The sequence below is a fragment of the Rattus norvegicus genome, chromosome 4, assembly GCF_036323735.1.
Source record: "Rattus norvegicus strain BN/NHsdMcwi chromosome 4, GRCr8, whole genome shotgun sequence".
NCBI lineage: Eukaryota > Metazoa > Chordata > Mammalia > Rodentia > Muridae > Rattus > Rattus norvegicus.
Genome location: NC_086022.1, coordinates 50,740,541 through 50,761,080, shown reverse-complemented (window position 1 = coordinate 50,761,080; position 20,540 = coordinate 50,740,541). Strand labels below are relative to the sequence as shown.

The 20,540-nt window shown below is 40.8% G+C and overlaps 2 protein-coding genes across 3 annotated transcripts in view; both read right to left on the bottom strand.

The window, feature by feature from the left end:
- The window catches only part of Kcnd2 (potassium voltage-gated channel subfamily D member 2), a 501,946-nt gene extending 482,460 nt beyond the window's left edge, over positions 1–19,486 (bottom strand). Inside the window, exon 1 of one of the 2 annotated variants that reach the window (XM_039108326.1) lies at positions 16,929–19,486. In XM_039108326.1, coding sequence (XP_038964254.1) covers positions 16,929–18,043 — 1,115 coding nt within the window. In that variant the 5' untranslated portion in view covers positions 18,044–19,486. The remainder of the gene's footprint in view (positions 1–16,928) is intronic. The other variant, NM_031730.2, reaches the window with a different exon arrangement.
- On the bottom strand, positions 18,768–20,152 carry Kcnd2l1 (potassium voltage-gated channel subfamily D member 2 like 1). Its single transcript, XM_039109048.2, has 3 exons — positions 19,983–20,152; positions 19,729–19,795; positions 18,768–19,568 (listed from the first exon to the last, which is right to left on the bottom strand). Exons 1-3 carry the CDS (start codon positions 20,150–20,152, stop codon positions 18,768–18,770), a joined length of 1,038 nt encoding a protein of 345 aa, XP_038964976.1.
- Positions 20,153–20,540: the final 388 nt, after the last annotated feature.

Genomic DNA, 20,540 nt, shown 5'->3' with positions numbered 1-20,540 from the left:
TATACACCGTGATGATGTAGAAGTTAGGGGTGTCATTCGACCTCCTTGCCTTCATTATGACACTACTACTATATTCTCACAAAACTAGTATTTTCCTTTAGGAAAGATTTATTAGCTCCACCTGAAGATATATTTTAAAACCCAAGAGTTTATACCGCATCTTTTAACTGCTATAAAATTCAACATAAAATAGCTCAATTTTATCCTAAATACCTGAAACTCTGCAGAGGAACAATTCCCACACAGGTGTACAAATAATATTTCTTTTTTAAGTATGAGCCACAAAGATTACAAGTATCAAAATTAAAATAAATGTTCAAATCATATTCCGTCAAATTGAAGGGGTAGAGAAAACAGATTATTTACTACGTGTGAATGGGGGGAAAGCTGCAAGTTAGTCATCCGCTGAAGGATTGAGAGAAATGATGAAGAACTGAAGAGGGGACTACTTACAATTGCTGCTGAGAGTGTCAGTGAACAATCTCTAATATGGGGTGCTCAAAAAGTAAAGGGAGGTTCGCCATAACATCCAACCATTTCCCTGTTAATACATACACACACACACACACACACACACACACATACACACACACACACACACACACACACAGAGAGAGAGGGGGGGGGTGGGGAGTAGCATGTCAAGAAATGCTACATTTGTATTCATGTTTACAGCTACATTGTAGGCAATAGCTGAGACACAGAATCTAGCAAGTTACTAACGCACGGGAGGCTAAAGAAAATGTGGCATGGATATGCACAGTGAAACATTACTCATCCATAAAAAATTATCCTGTTCTGTGCAGCACAATGCATGGTACGTGAACACACTGTGTTAGAGTAAAATAAATCACATGGAAAAAGCATATCCTATCTGTAACCTCTCATATATGGATGTTAAAAATATCCATCTTAATGTGGGATACTTATTTCTACAAACGGAAAGGGTAGAAAGAAGGGATAATGAAAGGAAGGTTTAAAACACTGAATTCACTGAATAAACAAATTCTACTGTTCAACGGAAGAACATCGTAATCCTCATTACTTGCTATGTATTTTATGAGTTACTATGATTGTTAAAGGTTATAAACACAAAGTTTAAGAAGATAGAAATGTTAGTTACACTGAATTAGTCAGTATATATTGTATATATGCACTGAAATACCATACCAAAAGCTTACAATATACAGAATTATTATGGAAAGCCCCCTTTGAATTATCTAAAAAGACAGAAATGTTACCCCCCATCATTTCCAACTGTGAACTGAACTATCACACCTTCCTCCGTGATCATTTCCAATAAAAACCCTCATCAACAGAACGATGTCTCAGTAGGCTACGAAAGTGCTGGGGCAGAGGCAGGTCCCCGTGCTGGCAAGTAACCCGTGTGTCAAGTTTATCTTAGCCTTCCTCTTAAAATGTCTTCACAAAGGCTGATGAGGTGACCGTGGGCAAATGCAGCTGCTGCTGCTGGAAGTGAAGTTAATCCCCAGTACCACGTGATGGAATGCTAGAACCAGCTCCAGAAAATCATCCTTTGACAGCAGCACACCCACTGTGGCACATGCATATGTACATGCTACACGGGGTTTGGTGGCAGAACAATAAATGGAGTGTAATTTTAAATACTCTTCACAAAGTCATATTCATTGTTTAGGACAAGTCCTGTGAAAATTTTTGTCGTTGTTGTTTTTGCTGTAGCTGGATGTACAGTTAAAGCCTCCTTACTTATTCATGCTTTAATTAACTTGATTTCTCTTCTTCATTAACTCCTCCCCATCTTAACTCCTGGTACTCGGATACTTTTGAGTTAACACAATAAACTGTTTCAAATGCTCTGAATGTTAAAAGAATAAAAATAAGTAAGGGAAGATTATGTAATTTTAAGCTAAAATTGTCGGGGAACTTAAGATCTTTTTTTATAGTTTTTCTAATGAAAGTTAATGAAGTGTTTAATTTTCAGCAAAAAAACAACTTTGTGACTCAAAATTCCAGTTTCTGAATTAGAAACCATTCAATTAAAATTCTGTGGTAAGTTAACAATTCTTCATCAATTATTTTCTGCCTAATTGAACTAAAGGCTTTTACTTATTTAAAGAAAATATATAAAAATGTTTGCTTACATAAAAGAAATATGTACTAGTTTAACATCTCATTTAATATGTATTTGATAAAATAACAATAAGACAGTAAGAGCTGATTTTGCACATGTGTGCCATGTAGCAGTAAAAAAAATTCATATTCATGTTTACTTCTGCAAAAGGCTCAACCTATTGCTGTGAGCATTGAACTTTCATACTGAAAACTTAATACTTAAATAGTGACCATTTCTATTATATTATCTTACCAGTTAACTTATTTTAAATGAATCCCTGAAGGGTTATTAGAGGGGAATGGATAGAATTTGAAAGAAAATCTTGAAAAAATATATTGTTATAGCAAACACAGAGAGAAATATCTAAATAGAAGGAGATGCTCTTTAGATGAAGACTATTAATGGGTGTGTGTGTGTGTGTGTGTGTGTGTTTGTGCATGTGTGCGTGAATGCGTGCATGCATGAGTGTGTGTGTATTGTAAATAACCTCAAAATCTATAAGCTATTTTAAGTATATATATACCCCCATATACATATGAGCACACATTTATATGGGAAAATGTACTTGTCCCACCATCTACATGCCCAGTTCTTGACTATTTTATCCTCAATAGTTCACTCAATGTATTTCCAAATAGGAAAATGGTATACATGCCAACCTATGAAAATGTGCCCAATACAAATTTTACATCTATACATGTTTTTTAGTTATGTGTATGCATTTGTACTCAGTAAATACGTGTTTGGGTGTGTCCTCCTGATATGCCTACACAGTTTGATAACACTTAAAGTAACATGAACTCATCTAAAAACGCGCACTGGGGAATGTGAGAAACAATGACACCGACGTGAATACAAGTGAATTGTCCAACGCTTCCTTAATTTATTGCACAGTTTAGTTTTAAATACATACGTGTGTGTATATTAGAATATATTGCCACCATAGACTGCTTCACTAGAAGCCGCCTTCATTTTAAATAAAATAATAGTTGCTTTACTCTATATGGATATGAGTTTATTTGGACTCTGAATGAAAAGGACAAATTTGTTTGCACAATCTATGCACACATCCCTTGTTTCAGAAAGACATTAACTTTACTATGCTTTTCACAAAAGAACTGTCTTTGGTTGTAAACATAAAAAGTGACGAGGGTAGTTATGAATGATTAGAAGTAATATTCACTTTAGTACCTACTATTAAAAAATTTCGTGATATGAAAATGTCTTCCGGGGTTTGTTCTTGTATCCCCTTTCACAGTGATGCTTCATTTTTTTGAGCACGCCCATCTTCTGATAAAAGTAATCATTATGAAGTGGAAAGCATTAAGCATTTTCTTCATTGTTTCTCTTTGCAATAGTTACAGGTAACATTCTATGAAATACTGCCATTTATCGGGAAATTACCTGAATGCCAACTTCAGTCCTCAAATCCTCACTCTTAATTTCAATGGAATGTGTGAAGTAGGTAGCCCCTTCTGAGAAAATTCTGTTTTCTATTCTTGCATATCGCTGTACTTGAGAAAGGATCTGGCTACAATACAGGCAGATTAATACAGGATATGATACAAAACCTAATCTCTATTTTAGAAAGCGAAGAGTAAAAGCGATACCAGAAACCACACCATTAACTTCTTTGTTTATAGAAGAGAGGACTAGAAAAATGTATGCCATTATTTCCCAATGTTGGAGGGAAACAGGTATTATCCTTCAAGATAAATCCCAACCATATGTTCTGGAAATTTCACCTCAAGGTATATACAAAGGTTAATGTTTTTACATGTTGACAATGGTCAGATCGCAACCTATATGCTTTCATCAACAGAATACTTGAAGAAAAATAAATACTATATACTATCTACACAAAAAGAAGGAGATATATAGAAGTGAGAACACCAATTGTCATGGATGGTAAACCAGTTATAAGCCGTAGAAGAACTCAGTGACTGCATGCAACATTTTATCCATGTTCGAATTGAATAGATTCAATAAAAATTTAATTTTAAAGAGTAATAGATACAGAATACCAGCTGCTTCTTATCTTGTGAAGAGAGAGAAAGGGACACAATATATTGTGAAGTAAGAGGAGGCAAATTAAAAAACAAAAAGATCTGTGTTTTCGTAGTTCGTCATTAGAGCTGCTGAATCTAACATATGGAGAAAGTGATGAGAAGGGTCCAGCATGGAGGAGTGACAGAAGTTATATAAAGGATAACAACTACTTAACATTGTGTGTGATGGTGTCAACCAATAGTCAGGCTTCTTCAACTCCAACTCTTACTAGCAAAAGAATAAGCTTTGAAAATGCATTTTATTGACATTTAAGTTGTGTCCTTATAAGTTATCCAGTTAACTACATCTACCCTGAAGTGTTAGAAGTTTTCACTTACTACCTAATTTCCCTGACTGTAGTAACATTTTAGCCTCTGAAAACAACTGATAGAAACCGTTCTTCCTCCAGGATCCATGGAATTAAATTAAAACAAGTATTTTCATTATTTTAAATAGAAGCATAGTGTTCAAATGAGCTACAAGGAACTGTCTTAACATACATGCTAAATTAAAATGTTTACTTTAAGATATCCTTAAGGTTCCTTTTGCATCTAATACTGAAAGCATAATATATTTTTCAAGCAAATTATGAACTTAATATTTCAACTTTTGAATTTCTTTTTATATTCCTTAGTCCCAAATTGGTTCAAATAAAATATTTCATCCTGGATTCACAGTCTGATTTCAATGTTATTAATATGATGATCTTCATAATCATAATTTTGGAGAGTTGTACAAAATTCTGGGTTCATACTTTCATTTTGTTTAGGAATTCCACTTAGTCTAATAAGACTCTATGACCAGCAGACTACCCAGAAAGAACAACAAACGAGAGTGACCACAAGAATTTGCTTAGCCATACAAGATCAAAAATAAAATCCAAAAGAATAATTATTGGATATTTAATTAAGTTGTGGAGAAATGTATAGATATGAAGAATTGTTATACAATGGAGGAAAACAATACAGGAGGCCTTTCAGGGAATTATACTGGATTTGTTATTAAACTTCACCAAAAGTTTCTTCCGAATCTAACTCGGGGTCTTTAATAACCAGTCCTGTGATTTTGTGTAATTCCATCTATACTTAGTCTTACTTTCTTCAAACATAAATTATGTTTTTACAGTGCAATTTCTAAAGTGTTCTGCAAGCTTACACATCGTGATTTTAATACCTTTGGACTGAGGAGAAAAACAAGGCATTTGCAGTGCTTCGTTGGGCATATTCTTTTATGACCAATAAAATGTGGGTACAATGCTCGAATTACCCTAGATGCACAGAACACATGAAACTCAAGAGGGATGACCAAAATTCGAATGCTTCACTCCTTCTTTAAAAGAGGAACAAGAATACCCTTGGGAGGGAATAGGGAGGCAAAGTGTAGAACAGAAAGAGAAGGAACACCCATTCAGAGCCTGCCCCACATGTGACCCATACATGTACAGCCCCCAAACTAGATAAGATGGATGAAGCAAAGAAGTGCAGGCCGACAGGAACCGGATGTAGATCTCTCCTGAGAGACACAGCCAGAATACAGCAAATATATAGGCGAATGCCAGCAGCAAACCACTGAACTGAGAATGGGACCCCCGTTGAAGGAATCAGAGAAGGACTGAAAGAGCTTGAAGGGGCTTGAGACCCCATATGAACAACAATGCCAACCAACCAGAGCTTCCAGGGACTAAGCCACTACCCAAAGACTCTACATGGACTGACCCTGGGCTCCAACCTCATAGGTAGCAATGAATAGCCTAGTGAGAGCACCAGTGGAAGGGGAAGCCCTTGGCCCTGCCAAGGCTGGACCCCCAGTGAACAGGATTCTTGAGGGGAGGGCGGTAATGGGGGGAGGATGGGGAGGGGAACACCGATGGAGAGGGGGAGGGGGAGGGACTGGGAGGATGTTGGCCTGGAAACCGGGACGTGGAATAACAATCGAAATGTAAATAAGAAATATCCAATTTAATAAAGATGAAAAAACATATGAGTACACCTTACTGGATTGATCTAATTTAAGAAAGTTATCCTTGCACTTGTTTTTCAGTCTGAAACCACCCCACTGGGTAAAAACTGAAAACATTTATACAATTCTCAAGTATTATCTAGAGCACTATTTATAATGTTTTACCCTCAAAATGCATTAAAGTAGAATAGGGTTATACATGGTTATTTTCTATAACAATTGGGAAGAGGATAATGCATTGCTCTAAAAGTGTAAGGAGAGTAAATTAGGAGTGTGTAGCTGTCATGGCCCAAGTTCATCACGAACAAAGACCAGGCAATTTCAAGAAATTCGCCATTGTGGTAGCTTTAGTGTATCATAGGTATCTTCACTACTCATTTCTGAAGAGTTTCTGGGTAGAATATAGTCCTGATGTGGAGGAAAGGAAGGTGCTTTCTTGGTAAGAGCATGCCGTGGTGAAATGTCACTGGAAAACACCCTTAGTTTCATGTATATAGGAATGTACACTCTCTGTGATATCAATGTGGATATGCATTTGATTATGTTAATTCATAAATGCACACGAAGAAGTTAAAGTCCTATATATACTTTATGATGTTAATTCAATTACCATTCTAAACAGAGGCCTCTCCAATTGTCCATTTATGATTGTGCTTAGTTTTCCAGCACTGTGGTTCTTATCGAAGCACTAGCTCTGTGTATTTTTATTACACACCTGTTACTTGAATGTTCCCAATTTGGCTCTACTGAAAAATATGTATCATATGGGAATCTTCACAGGTTTCAAGACACACGAGCCACTTTCTCTTCCAAGTTCACAAAAGTAACAAACACCTAGAAAGGATATATATATATATATATATATATATATATATATATATATATATATCTACAGTAAAGTGAGAGAAAAGTATCGGAAATCCTTGAAATAGAATTTGATATCAGTGTGATATTCTAAAGCACTAATATTAGAATAGACAGCTGTTAATCTTCAAATCCATACTCAAAGTCTTTAAATTATCCTGTCATCTCTGATAAAGTTTCACATCTATTGAACACTGGCTCTTTCTTTTAAGCTAAAATGTGGAATTGGGCTTTTCATTTAACTAATCTTTTTCGCAGCTAGGAGCAATTTAACCATAACTTGTAAGTTACTAAAATTTTAAGCAATCTTGTAAGTAACTGTTTATAATTTTAAGCTGAGGTAAATAGAATAAATATAAGGGCTGGAATTCGTATATCACTAACAAAAGCGGTTAATCTTAAAAGAGTTTTATAATTGTTCAAAGTACCACAAAACTTTGTGTTCATTTTTAACAGCAAGATATGCCACATCCCTCCCATGCTCCCCTCTCTCTAATGTCTCCCATTCTCGTAAATTCTACCTACGTTTTTCTTGGACTCATCGACTATTGTTCGCCTTGAGATAAACTACTATGTGATTGGCATCCCTCCCTTACTGCAAACATCTATACCCTGATCAGCACCTTCCTAATACAGACTTTTTCTAAAATTGTACCGCGCACTAGGAAAAATCAGCCCCCAAGAAGCGTACACTGCAACCACGACAGCTTTTCAACTTAGAATAGCTGAAAACAGATAAAACTCCAAATCATACATGGAATGACAAGTGCCAGCATCAAATGTAATTCTTTCTGGAGATGGTGCAGGGTTCAGAGGGCGGAAGGCTTCATGGAGAAGGTCAGTGAGACTAGCTCTCGGAGGGCGAAACTAAAGGGGAGAGCATTCAGACAGAATGCTACAAAGCAAAAACTCGGCAGATGTACACGGAATTAAAGAGGTGTTGCTCCCCTCTTTTGTTTCTTTCACTACATCACAATCTCTTACAATGTCAAGTCTAGCAGCTGAAGCCATTAGAAGCCAGAAGTCTTCAAGATGGTCTCCAATGTCCAGTAACATCCCCCACCCACTTTCACAACTCATTTACTCCCCAGCTCTGCACTCCACTTGATACAAAGGGAGTAGACAGAACACACCAAACTCCTCACCGTGAGAGCTCTGTGCGGGTTTTGCATTCACAGTCTGGAACTGAAAGTCAAAATGCCACCAAATGTGTTTTGTGTCACTGTGATGTCTTAAATGGAAAACTCCCTATCTAACCCCCAGGTAGCACATCCCAGCGAAAACACAAGTGAGCTAAAGCTATTGTGTGAAATTATTTTCCAGCTCTGTGCATAAAACGTATATACAATGTAAATGAATTCCGCCTTTAGACTTGGATGGCATACCCAAGATAGCTCATTATGCATTTGCAAAATTTCAAAACCTGCAAGGAAAAAAAAATTCTTTCTAGTCTGAAGCTTTCTGGGTAAGGGGTGTTCCTAACCTATTCTTCCTTTCTGTAAAGCATCATTCTGACAGCTTCACCTCTGTTCCATGCCTTGCAATGGTCTTCAGCTCAAAGGCGTTCCTCTTGAAAGCACCTTATCTAGCCCTTTCCGATAATAGCAAATATTTCAACCCGATTTATTTCTATCACAGAAAACTGATGTTCTATGAGGTATGCATGTTTAATTTCTGTTTATCCCACAAGTGTAGTTCTGCATGTTTCTTAGCACAGGGAAGTAGGGTGCAGTTTACTGCTACGGTCAATAACTGGTAATAAGGGTTCAACAGACATGTTGAATTGAGTTGAGCTCTGCAGTTCGCATTTGATTTCCTGAGAGTATAGGATACTGGGATTACTTCAAATTCCCCAAGCACTGTGCCGGGTCGGTACTCCTCGAGGGGAAACAAATGCAAAGCATACGTGAAATGAAGCCTTCTACTGGAGGGTAGAAGAGGGAACAAAGTCCTGCCATCCCATCTGACATTGTTTCAACTTCCCTCCTACTCTGTCAATGTTATTTTTTGTCATTATGAACTTCTGTTAACTCATTCTCTACTCCCCCTACACTTTCCATGATTCAGATTTTCTTTACGTAACAGTCTTGTCCAAATTCCCAAGGCAAAGCTGATTGTATGAAATGATCACATGCATCCACGTCCTTATTTACAACTGTGGACTACTTTTTTTAAGTTTCAAAAACATTTTATTGATTCTTCGAGAATTGTATTTCGATCACTCTCTCCTGCCCCATCTCCTCCCAGTTCCTCCGTCCGTTCAACACTAAACCCTTGCTTAGAAAGTGAATTTCTTATTACACAAGTGTTTTGACCAAGCCATGGGAGACCTGAAGTATCTTATGGCTAACAGCTGTTCATCACTTGCAGGCCGCAGTCACTACTTTTATTCAAATCAATATACCTGGATGGAAAAAAATCTTGTCAGGTTGTGCTAATGGGTCAAAGAAAAGATACCTTGTAGTGACAGTCATCGAGATAATCTTTAGTGCAGGAATTCCTTCAACTGCTCCTATTTAAATCTGAACTATTTTTAAAAATGAAGGTAAGACTGACTTACAGAATATGTCTCCTTTTGCTTCCCAGGGGCATGTACAATTTACTTATTCTTCAGTAGAAGAAGCTGATTAAGGACAAAGACAATTACTAATTCAGAGCTTTGCAGAAGAACTAGTGATGGATGATAGACCAGAGACATTTTGTAGTATTTCACAGTTTAAAAAAAGAAAAAGGTAGCATAAAGACAGGCAGGCTGAAAGGGAAAGAGGAGAGGGAAGAGAGGGAAGAGGGGAGGGAGAGGGGAGAGGGGAGGGAGAGGGGAGAGGGGGAGAGGGAGGGGGAGAGGGAGACAGAGTAAAAGGGTAGGTTGTGATACATTAGAAGACTAAATCTCAAACAATAAATTTGCATTGTTTCAGCACTAAAGAAAGCAGGGGTTTAACTGTGATTGGTATATTTTTTATCCTGCTGAGAAGGGCTCCTCCATGCTTAAGGGTCTCTCTGTGGGGAGTTTGTATCATCTCATGGTTCAATCAACAAAATAAAAAAAAATCAACAAAATATTAGCAAGATCACTCTCTACATTCGAGCACTGATAGAGAAAAATTGCTCCTCACTCTGTGCACGCACCTCTCAAAAGCCATTGAATCTAGTTAGGAAAGAAGGAAAGAAAACCAGATGACAATGGCGGCTGTATGAAAGGGCACTTTCTAAGTTCAAGTGTAATTGCAAATAGAGATGGAGATTCCTGTAAAGACTGGATCTCAGAAGGAGGAACCAAAGGCAGAGAGGCAGTCAATGGACTCCTCTGAAATGCAAACGCCCACACAAGGAAGTGTCCCCCTCCTGGGTTTCGATCCCGTGTCATAGCATTAGACAATATCCCACCCCGCCAAATGTAGCTTCTGAGGCTAGTGACAAGGCAACACCTTCCTCTTTCTCCCCTCCTCCTTACATATTTCCTTCCCTCTCTCCCTTTCTATCACCTCCTTTTTCATCTATACACACAGATACACAGTGTGTGTGTGTGTGTGTGTATATGTGTGTGTGTGTATGTATATGTGTGTGTGTGTATGTATATATGTGTGTGTGTGTGTGTGTGTGTGTGTGTGTGTGTGTGTGTGTGTATGTATATGAGGGACCACAGTAAAAAAAATGGCCAATATGACCATTCCATTATTAGGGAACGTTTTTATTGTAGATGGCAGAAACAGAGAGACAGAAAGAACAAACAGGCATTGCTAAGAGGCCAGAGCAGAGGGAGAAATAGTTGAACTGAACGTGGCCAGTTAGGGGAGTAGGAGAGTGGAAAAAGATGAAGATAGAGTGAGATAGGGAGATAAAGTGTGTGTGTGTGTGTGTGTGTGTGTGTGTGTGTGTGTGTGTATGTGTGTGTGTGTGAGAGAGAGAGGGGGGGTGGGGGGAGGAATAGTGAGAACAGCCAGAATTCAGAAGGATGAGGAGCTGGGGAAAGTGAAGGCCTTGAACTTAAAGGACTTTAGGGTATGGGAGGAGGTGAAAAGGGCTAGGATGTTCTTGTGGACTTTGAAATGTATAGTAAGTATTTAGAATACTGAGGGAGCCTGGAGGCCAGCACTGTTTTTGGTACACTGATTGGTACACTGATCGATGCCACAGGTAGCCACAGATCCCTTCTGCCAGTAGTAAGGAAATTGACTCTTTTGGGCGGATGAAAAGTGGTTTCACAATTTCCTGAGGGATACTGGCTTTTATGTAACCTCCAGAAATCCTCCTGTAATCTAAGTTTGACTCATTTTTGGATCGTTGGTCAGCCTGAGACCTAAGAATATGAGTGTATGCATGTGTGTTGTTGTTGTTGTTGATGTTGTTGTTGTTTAGAAGATGAAATAAGGCATATATAGAGTGAGAAGGGATAAATTATTGGAGCTCTGACAGAAAAACAATACGTCTTCACAGTGAATGATCTCACTGTTCTTACTCTGTCAAAGAAAGAGAACAGAAAGTGCACATTTTCAGGATTTCACAAGCCAACTCTTTTAAGGTAATCTAGGCAACATAATTGCTTGATTTCCATTTGCATCCGGCCAGGTACCATTAATTAGTTTGCTCCAAATGGCCTAAAAGTTCACGGGAGGAGAATATGCAGCCGTATGATAGTGATTGGGTGTTGTCCATGATCCACCCCAGGGCTGGATAAATAAGGGCCAAGATTGCAGCAAAATCCACATAGCCCAGCAAGAGTGGTACAAACAGAACAGTGAGTTCCAGAGTTCAAAACTGGGGTCAGATGAAGGGTTCTAATGAAGTAAATGGCCTTTTCACGTATCCTCCTGGTGCTCTGTGGCACTGGAAGCGAGGCCGAAATAATTATTACAGCACATTTTTAGACACATTTGGATTTCTCAGGATTAAAAACATACAAAACTGTAATTTTAAAAATTACTATTACAATTTCACTATTCCAATTATGGGCAATCCACAAAATTCTCATATGTGTAAAATGACAGACTTTCAATAAAAGCACATCTCCCTTCCTCTTGGAAATGAGAAATCTGGTGTTAAGAAATTTGTATGGTGGCACAAGTCTATAATCCCAGGACCAGTGAGATACAGACAAAAGCATCAGGATTTCAAGGTCATCTTTAGCTACCTTCTGAGTCAGAGGCCGCACTGGACTACAACAAAGTGAGAAATGCAAAGAAAAGGAGATTCGAGCTTCAGAAACTCCTCCTTAAACAAATATAAGGGCTGCAGAGGAGACCAGTGCTTGTCCTGCAAGCATAGTGAGCTTGGACCACAGGAACCAATACAAATCAAGTTCCTGTAGAAGTATTCATATCTCAGGGCTGCTGCAGAAGTAAAGACGAGATTCCTGGAACTCACTGACTTACCAAGTGGAGCTAAACAGCAAGTCCTCCTTCAGAGAGACCCTGTCTGAAAAACCAAAGTGAAGGGCAGGAAAGAAAGACAGCTTGTATCAACCTCTGGCCTCCATATGCAGGCCCACAGACATGTGTGCGTGCACTGTGCACACACACACACACACACACACACACACACACACACACACACAGAAACACACACAAACCTACCCATACATACACACAAAGTGGGGATGCACAGAAATACATGGTTTGATTCTAAAAATAAAGTATTTAATAAGTGAAGAGGAACTGAGAGGACCAAAGGACCAGCTTCCCTTCCAGCACACATGTTTTTTCTTGCACATTTCTGTCTGGAAATCAAGTGGAAACTGAAGTTTCACATTTTAGATGCTAACATATACAAATTTTAAAATGTAATCAGATGCTATTTCTAATTCAAATTAAAGATTAAACACAATGAAACATTTTAAGATTCACCTTTGATGCTTAACAGCAAATACATATCTCGCTTCTCTGTATTTCTTTAAAAGACCATGTCAACAGCTCCATACTAAGGCAAACGGAAATAAAAATGAGTATTATCTGGAGTGTTCTTTATTGGAAAGAAATTTGTGTGCTTCTCACCTCTAAAGATTTTCAGACCAACAGATTAGCCATATTTATGTACAGAACACCTCACGAGGTAATATGACTCCACTTATTTCTCAGAAGGACTGAGAAAATTGGAAGTTTATAAATTAAATAATTTTGTAAATTATCTTCTCAGCATTCTCCAAACTTATATAACTTAAATAGTAATAGGTAGTCAGAAGGTGTTATTTAAATGTACATCTCTATGACTTTGAAGCCAGTATGGGCTGCACAGTGAATTCCAGATCATTCAGATATCGACAGTGAGAATCTATCTATCTATCTATCTATCTATCTATCTATCAATAAATGAATAAATAAATATCTTCAATCTTCTTTTTAATGCATATTTCTAAGAGTATCATACTTGGTTGATATGATCATATAGGTATGATCAACTCCTAAATTATTTCTAAGAAAAAAATGGCTTATGAGAAAAATTTTCAATAAAGTTACATTGTTTTCTACCTGATTGTTTCCTTTCCGTGGAGCACATCAACATTTTAGTTCTTTCAAGTTTGCTCGGAAATCAGAATAATATTCACAGCATTTGATTTTTATGCCCAATGTTTACAGAAATACCACACAGGCGTTTTTATTCCCATATAAAAACCTTTGATGAAAACAACTCAGTTTTGTGATTAAAGAAGTGGAATGGGCTGCAGAAACGGAACGGTATCTCTTAACTCCTTCAGCTTCACGTTATGAGCAAATATGGTTGGGAGACGTGGCTGAGAACACACATTTTGCCTACCATGATGTTACATCCCCAAGGATTTACTGTGCCACCTGGGATCTCTTCCATGGGAAAGTCATGACCATGAAGAAGAGTGCAAACCGAGGCTCATCTCCATGTTCGCGAATCAACTTCTGGTTGTCATTAGCCGATACTTAGAGATGTGCCAATCTTAGTATTATGCAAGAGAAGAATACATCCAGTGGATATGCTGTCCCAAACCCTAGCCAAAGAGGGACTGTGGGTTCTTTTTAGGCTAAGGCAATTCAAACCAATAGACTTTACACTTTGGATCAGGGATTACAAGGATAGGACAGAGAGGTGGCCTCCTGGTCCCATGTCAGTAAATAAATAAGCTTGAAAAGGAAGGGCAAGATGAAAGAACTGATGCCCATGTCACCCAGTCTAAGCACTTAACAAGTTTTTCTCTTATGTCCTTTTATTGATATTTTTCAATGTTTTCTACGTTTACTGATACAAGATGAGTAGCCTTCAAACTGTGTTCATTTTCCGGTCAGATTAGATACTTACCCAGCAAGCATAGTCATGTTATAGTCTATGACAAAGCTAATGTTTGAAAACATTATATAAATACAGTAGTCCCAAGAGACACACACTGAGTTCTTCAAAGCCAAAACCAACTGGAGATCCTCAAAAAGTATTAGCTGAGTCTTTTCAGACCTGAATCAGAAGGTGCTTGGTTACTTTTCCTCTCATGAAAACAGTGTTCATATCAGGTGGTACTTCCGATAACATCGTGTGGGATGTCAATTTCACGTCTGATATCATCAATTAATAAATATTAATTTCATTAAAAATAATAGCCACATAAAGAGAACATAGAAAGTCTGGTGTCAAACTCTTGGACATCCATCAGTCACAATTTGACAACTGCTAAACTACTGCATATTTTCCAGAAAGTTTATACTTCCCATTCTAAAGTTGCAGCATAAAAGATAAAGTCATAGACCGATGTGTTACATCCCTTCCACTCTTAAATAGCACAGAGCCACAAGGCTACTAACAGTAAAACACCAAAAGACAAGGCATTTAAGATTCGTTTTGTGCAGGCAATTAAAATACTATAAACACGTTTAGAAAAGGAACTGCAGATATTCCTGTTAACAGAGAGTAGTGTATTATATAAAACACAGGCTTTCCTCAATGTTCACATATATTTTTATTGCTTTAAAAGCCTGGGTGTTGTTTTTTTTTTTAATGAGTCATTGATTATCTTCTTAAAAAAACTTTCAATTTCATTCAAACTGGAAGTCTTAAAAGTCAACCCCCTTATTGCTTCCAAGTTCTAGAAGATTTGTGTATTTAACTGTTTGTATTTGCTCTCCTATAGGACAAATGGAACTGATTGCCCAGATGCTGCTCAAGTATTTCAACGCAGTTTCTTAAATCATCCACAAGAGAATGCTTGTGAGCAGTAATAGTAACACAGCCCCATTTTTCCAGAAAGTAGCAGACATTTCAAGATAGAGAAAGAATTGGAAGCTGTCTCCAGAAAGGAATGTTGACATTAACTTCTCACGTCCAGAATTTCAGCTCCTTAAAAAATTAGAAACTTGTCCCTATTCCTTGTAATGATGCCTACGTTCGAGCATCCAGACAGCATGCAATTCTAAATGACTCACTGAGACCTCAGGAAAAACCTGCACGCCACCACGTTTTGTAAAGTGTATTGTCTCTCAGTAGCTTCTCCTTTGTTTTCTTCTTAACATAGAGCTTCTTTAGTAGAGCTCGAATGGGAAATGACAGCAATCCTAGCTACCTGACTGTCCTTTCATGATTCACACAACACAGAGACAGAACAAAAAAAAAGGCATAACTCTTTTGAGTAAGGGTAAGCACCTGTAATAATCTGCCACATCCTCTCTTATCTGTCACAAAACAGCCAACAGGATAAAGGGGAAGGAAAGCAGAAGGATTTGAGTTCCCTTCATTCACCTTTTAAAAGCTATAATTATATCCTCAAGGATATGGCAGACTTAATCAAAATCCAAAGCACTATATTTTACTTCAGCCAGTCTTCTTCATTAACTCAGCCAGAAATTTCCCCTCATAAAAACATATTCCACTAGTTGGCCATATAACACGAGAAATTCTGTTCAGCACAATATGGCCAATAAAATTAAGTTGACTTTAACCACGATGTCATTTAAAGAAGCCAATTAAGTGAGTCAGAAACACAAAACCAAGAATACAGCCTTGGGAATAACTTTTTTTTCCTAGAGTCCTTATCAAATCCTTCTTACCCTGATTATGTAGGCAAGAAAGGTAGCCACAAAGCCAAAGAAGGAACACTGATACCTCTCCAAGGATCACCTACGAACTCTGCAAAGTAGCCTCTCTTTCTGGTTTATTTTGTTAGCTTTCCTACCCCGACAAGTGCTGCTACTTTTCTGCAGTTTGAGTAACATTCTTAATCACTCCACACCATTCTTTATAACATCTAGAGAAGTCTGAATTCTTTCCCTAGAAGTCCATTTCTGAAAACACAAATTCAGAAAACCTTCCTTTGGTTTGTAAAACTTCATGCCCTCAAATAAAAGAATGAAGGAAAGAACTCCAGGAGAAATTTTGAACCCCAAATTGCACACTGCAACTGATCCATGGTAACCAATGGTCTCACAGACGCTGCTCTGCCGTCCATGTGTAGTGGATGGAGCATCTGTAGACTCTCTGACTGATGGGAACCATAGCTTCTGAAAACTGTAGGGATGACTGACAGGCATATGCTTCTTTCTTTACAAAAGGAGGCAAACCTAGACTTCCAAACATTATATTTTGTATAGTTGACCTGTTTCTGATCTGATATTCTAATTATAACACATTACTCATAACGAAAATGAACATAATAGCATACTGATATAAAAGTTTTGAAAATCGTATCTATAATTTTTAAAATGATGTAAAGTTAGACAGGAGTCTTAGGTTGAAAAACATGCCATCCACATAATTAGTCAAATAATTCTATATTTGTCACTATATAGAATCAGTAATTAATATTTGCCTGCAACTCCCTGGTAATTTCAATCTTTTTTTGTCATACCCATTTCACAGATCAAAATATTTGTTTCTAAACTTTTGAATAAGTGCTTTCATAAATCCATTAAGAGAAAAAAATGTAGTCACGCTAAAGCATCAGGAAGCCGGAAGAGATTCATAATCAACCCACCCCATGTCCAATCCCCATCTCATTTCCTACAAAGGCACCTACCCCAGTGTTGTCATGGTGACGATGGTGTACCAGAAGGCTGCAGGGATGCTGGTGAACTTGCTTGCTGAAGAGCCCTTCTCTGCGTAGAACATAACCGTAGCGAAAATGATGATAGCCATTGTGAGGGAAAAGAGCAAGAAGCCCAGTTCTGACGCACAGCTCTTCAGTGTGTACCCCAGTATACGCAGGCCTTGAGAGTGGCGGGAAAACTTAAAGATCCTGAAGACTCGAAAGACTCGGAGTGTGACAAAGGCGCCACTGACATCCTCATTGTCTGTCATCACCAGCCCAATGTAATAGGGTAGGATGGCCACCACATCGATGATACTCATGACACTGCGCACAAAACGGTAACGACTAGGCGCTGCGGCCAGGCGTAGCAAGTACTCAACCGTAAAGATCATGACACAGGCGGTATCCAAGCAGAAGAAGGCCACTGCATACCTTTCCCCACAAGGCAGTTCTTTTATGTGGCCTGGGCTAGACCCACATGGAACTGTTTCCACCACATTCGCGATGACTGAGACGGCAATGAAGAACCCGGTCACATAGTAGAACACCAGGGCCATGGTGCTGGTGTGGGGGTTCTCAAAGGCCCTCCAGACCCTCTGCCTAGCAGTCATGGTGGGCAGAGCACTCTCTCCTGTATTGTCAGTGTCTGCATCATCCTGGAGGCGCTCTGCATTCTCCCGCCTGCGGTCCTTGTACTCCTCATAACAGCAGTCGCCAATAATTTCTGGGATGAGGCCAAAGAAGGCCAATTCTTCATCATAAGCCGAGATGCACTCATGGCGGGGATAGTGAAGCTTCCCCGTGCGGTAGAAGTTGAGGATGTGGCGGAAGATGTCTGGGTCACGGTCAAAGAAATATTGTTGGGTCTCTGGGTGGTAGAAAAAGTCTCTCTCGGAACTGCCCAGCAGAGTGTCTGGGTATCGTTCCAGGGTGTCTTGCCATGTCTGGAAACGGGTGCCACTCACGTTCAGCACAATTAGAGCGTCCTGAGTCCTTTTTCTCTCCTGCCTTGGGGGAGCTGGCATAGGCCCGGAGGCAACAGGCATCCACCCAATGGCGGCTGCCCTGGCAAAGGGTAGCCATGCTGCAACACCGGCTGCCATGTTGTCTGAAGTAGAGGTCACAAGAGTGATCAGGGGTCACCCAAAGTAACACAATGAAAGTAACAAAATGCCCCACTTCTTCACCTCAGACAAAACACTGGGGAACACGGCTCACAGGAACACGGTTATTCCAAGGTGGCGCAGGTGAAGTCACAGTACCCAAAAAGCCAGATTTCTCTCACAGACAAGTATTTGGAATACTAAGAGAGAAAAAAAAAATACAGTGACCTAAAAATCTCTCTCCATAGAGCCTAAACAAAGCTCTGCCAACAGTTGGACCAGGGCACCTCCTGGCACATCTAAACGCACAGGTGACTTTAGAGACAGCCTTGCTTCAAACAGGTGTCTTCACTTCTCCCCTGATACAGTCTGGTTGATACAGGGTCGGTATATAGAGCAGGTGAGAGGAAACAGGGAAAGTCAACCAGTGGTAGTCTCTTAAAAGAAAGAACCTTTTCACCTTCCCCTTCTGCTGAAGTGGTCCTTCCCGCCAAAGGCGTCTCAAAAAGACGACCTGTTGTTGTAGCTCCAGAAATGCGGTCACAGCCGCTGTCCCGCGTCCCTTGGAGTCCGCTGGCCTCCTCTACTCAACGCTGCGCTTGCAGAGATGGAGGTGAAGTGCAGGGCTCGCGGCGGGGGGCGTCGGTCTAGAGTTCTCTGTCCCCTCACGTCGACTGACACCCTCTGTGCCAGCCGAAAGAGAGCGTTCGCCTGATGGGCCCCTTCACTCTCTGTTCAAGTTCAGCTCAGGTGCAGTGTGACAGTTATAGAGCTCGGGAGCTGGCAGCCGCCGCCGCCGTGGCGGCAGCAGCATCTGCCTCCGCGCAGAACGCGCCTCGCCCGCCGTACATACCTGGCAAAGTACGCGCCGGGGCTGAGTTGCATAGAGACTTTGCTGTCGCCTTGCACCCGGAAAGGGAAAGGCAGAGCCAGCGGCTCCCGAGCAGCCAGATCCCAGGCTCCCGGGGAGCATAAATAAAGCTCTGGCGAGCTCTCTGTCCCCTTCCCCCACCCTCTGTGCCTCCCTCCTCCTTGTCACCTTCCCAAAAGCCAGGCGCAGGCGAGCAGAGCCAACAGCAACAAGTTCAAAAAGGTGCGGGGGAGGCGAGCCGCCCAGGCCACTCGCTCCTGCCAACTTACTGCGCGGCCGGCGTCCCCGGGGTCGGGGCGCTGCGGGGCTGCGGGGCTCCGGGACTGCGGGGTTCCGGGGCTGCGGGGCAGGCGGTGGCAGCGTGGGGCCGGGACCGAGGCAGGAGTGGGCTGGCGTCCGGGCGCGGAGGCAGGAGGCGCTCGGCGGCGCGGGGGCGCGAGAGGGCTGCTCGCTGCTTCCCCGCCAGTGGGTGGTCCCGCATCTCCCCCGAGCGAGCTCCGCGCGCTGCTCTGCCCGTGCGATCGATAAATAAGCAGGGAGAGAGCGAGAGCCGCACGAACGCCCCGCCACGCAGGTTAGGCAAAGGCGTCTCCTGCCTTTCCCTCGCCTTGACCTTTCTCCGCCCCCGCCCCCTCGGGCTCCTCTCGCTCCACCCTAGCCACCCACCAGCCTCGACGCCAAATGTCACCAAGGGAGAGCATCCAGGTGGTTCTATCCCGGGGATGAGGGAGCCTCGGATGAACAAAGGGAAGCTTCAAGGCGCTTGGCCGCGGCTGTTTGATGGAAGAGAGGAGGAAGGGGACCGGTGGCTTACTGCTGCCTCCGGAGCCCCGGTTCCAGATGAGCGTGGGAAAGGGGGGCCGAAAAAAAATCGAGAAAAGCTGCAAAGGGGGGGGGGGTGAACAGAGCGGAACGCGAAGGAATTGGTTGCCTTTGGGGGGCGACTGGGTCGCAAAACCTGCAAAGCTCCGCGGCAGAATTTTTAAGTGATTCCCCCCTCGTTCTTTAATTTTTTGTAATTATTTTTGTTCAAAACAGATGTTAACGATACTAAGGTTAATATATTACCCGTCCAACTTGCTGGAAAAGTCACACAAGTCTCCTCTGGCTAGGTCTTGCCACAACTCCTTTCCCCCTGTCCTTTGCAAATGACAGGAGAATTTAGACCCTTTTCTAAATGTCAGTGTGCAGGGGAGTGAGGCTCTGAGAGTGTGTGTCTCTTCGTGCCCTTTGCGCATCCCTGCGCATATCTAAAATGACCAAAGGAAGAAAACGTGTCCCGGTGAGGGGTGAGTGATGGGAAAAGAGACAGGAAAATTGTAGTGGCCAACCGATTTTGGTCTTCGTGTACCCCGCCCCCAGTCATTAGGTGTCTTCCTTAAAAATCAAGCTTTTAACAGCAGTGGCCACTAGATGGCATGAGTGGCGAGAAGTTAAATTTACATCTAAGGTTGCTGTTTTAGAAAGGCAAAGGATCAGAAAAATTTACAGATTCGATGGAGAATCAGATCACATAAAAATCCTTACATTTCCCGAGACCACCCACCTTTTCAGTGTTTATATGACGCGCATTGTTCAGGCTTCAGATGCATTTTGATGGACTTGGAATATGATGGTCAGTGTTTC

Coding starts and splice junctions, on each gene's coding strand:
- Kcnd2l1 (XM_039109048.2), bottom strand. CDS start 20,152: ATGCGCAAAGGGCACGAAGAGACACACACTCTCAGAGCCTCACTCCCC. Junction 19,796..19,982: donor TTTTCCAGCAAGTTGGACGG/GTAATATATTAA, acceptor CCCCCTTTGCAG/CTTTTCTCGATTTTTTTTCG. Junction 19,569..19,728: donor CCGGGGCTCCGGAGGCAGCA/GTAAGCCACCGG, acceptor GTGGGTGGCTAG/GGTGGAGCGAGAGGAGCCCG.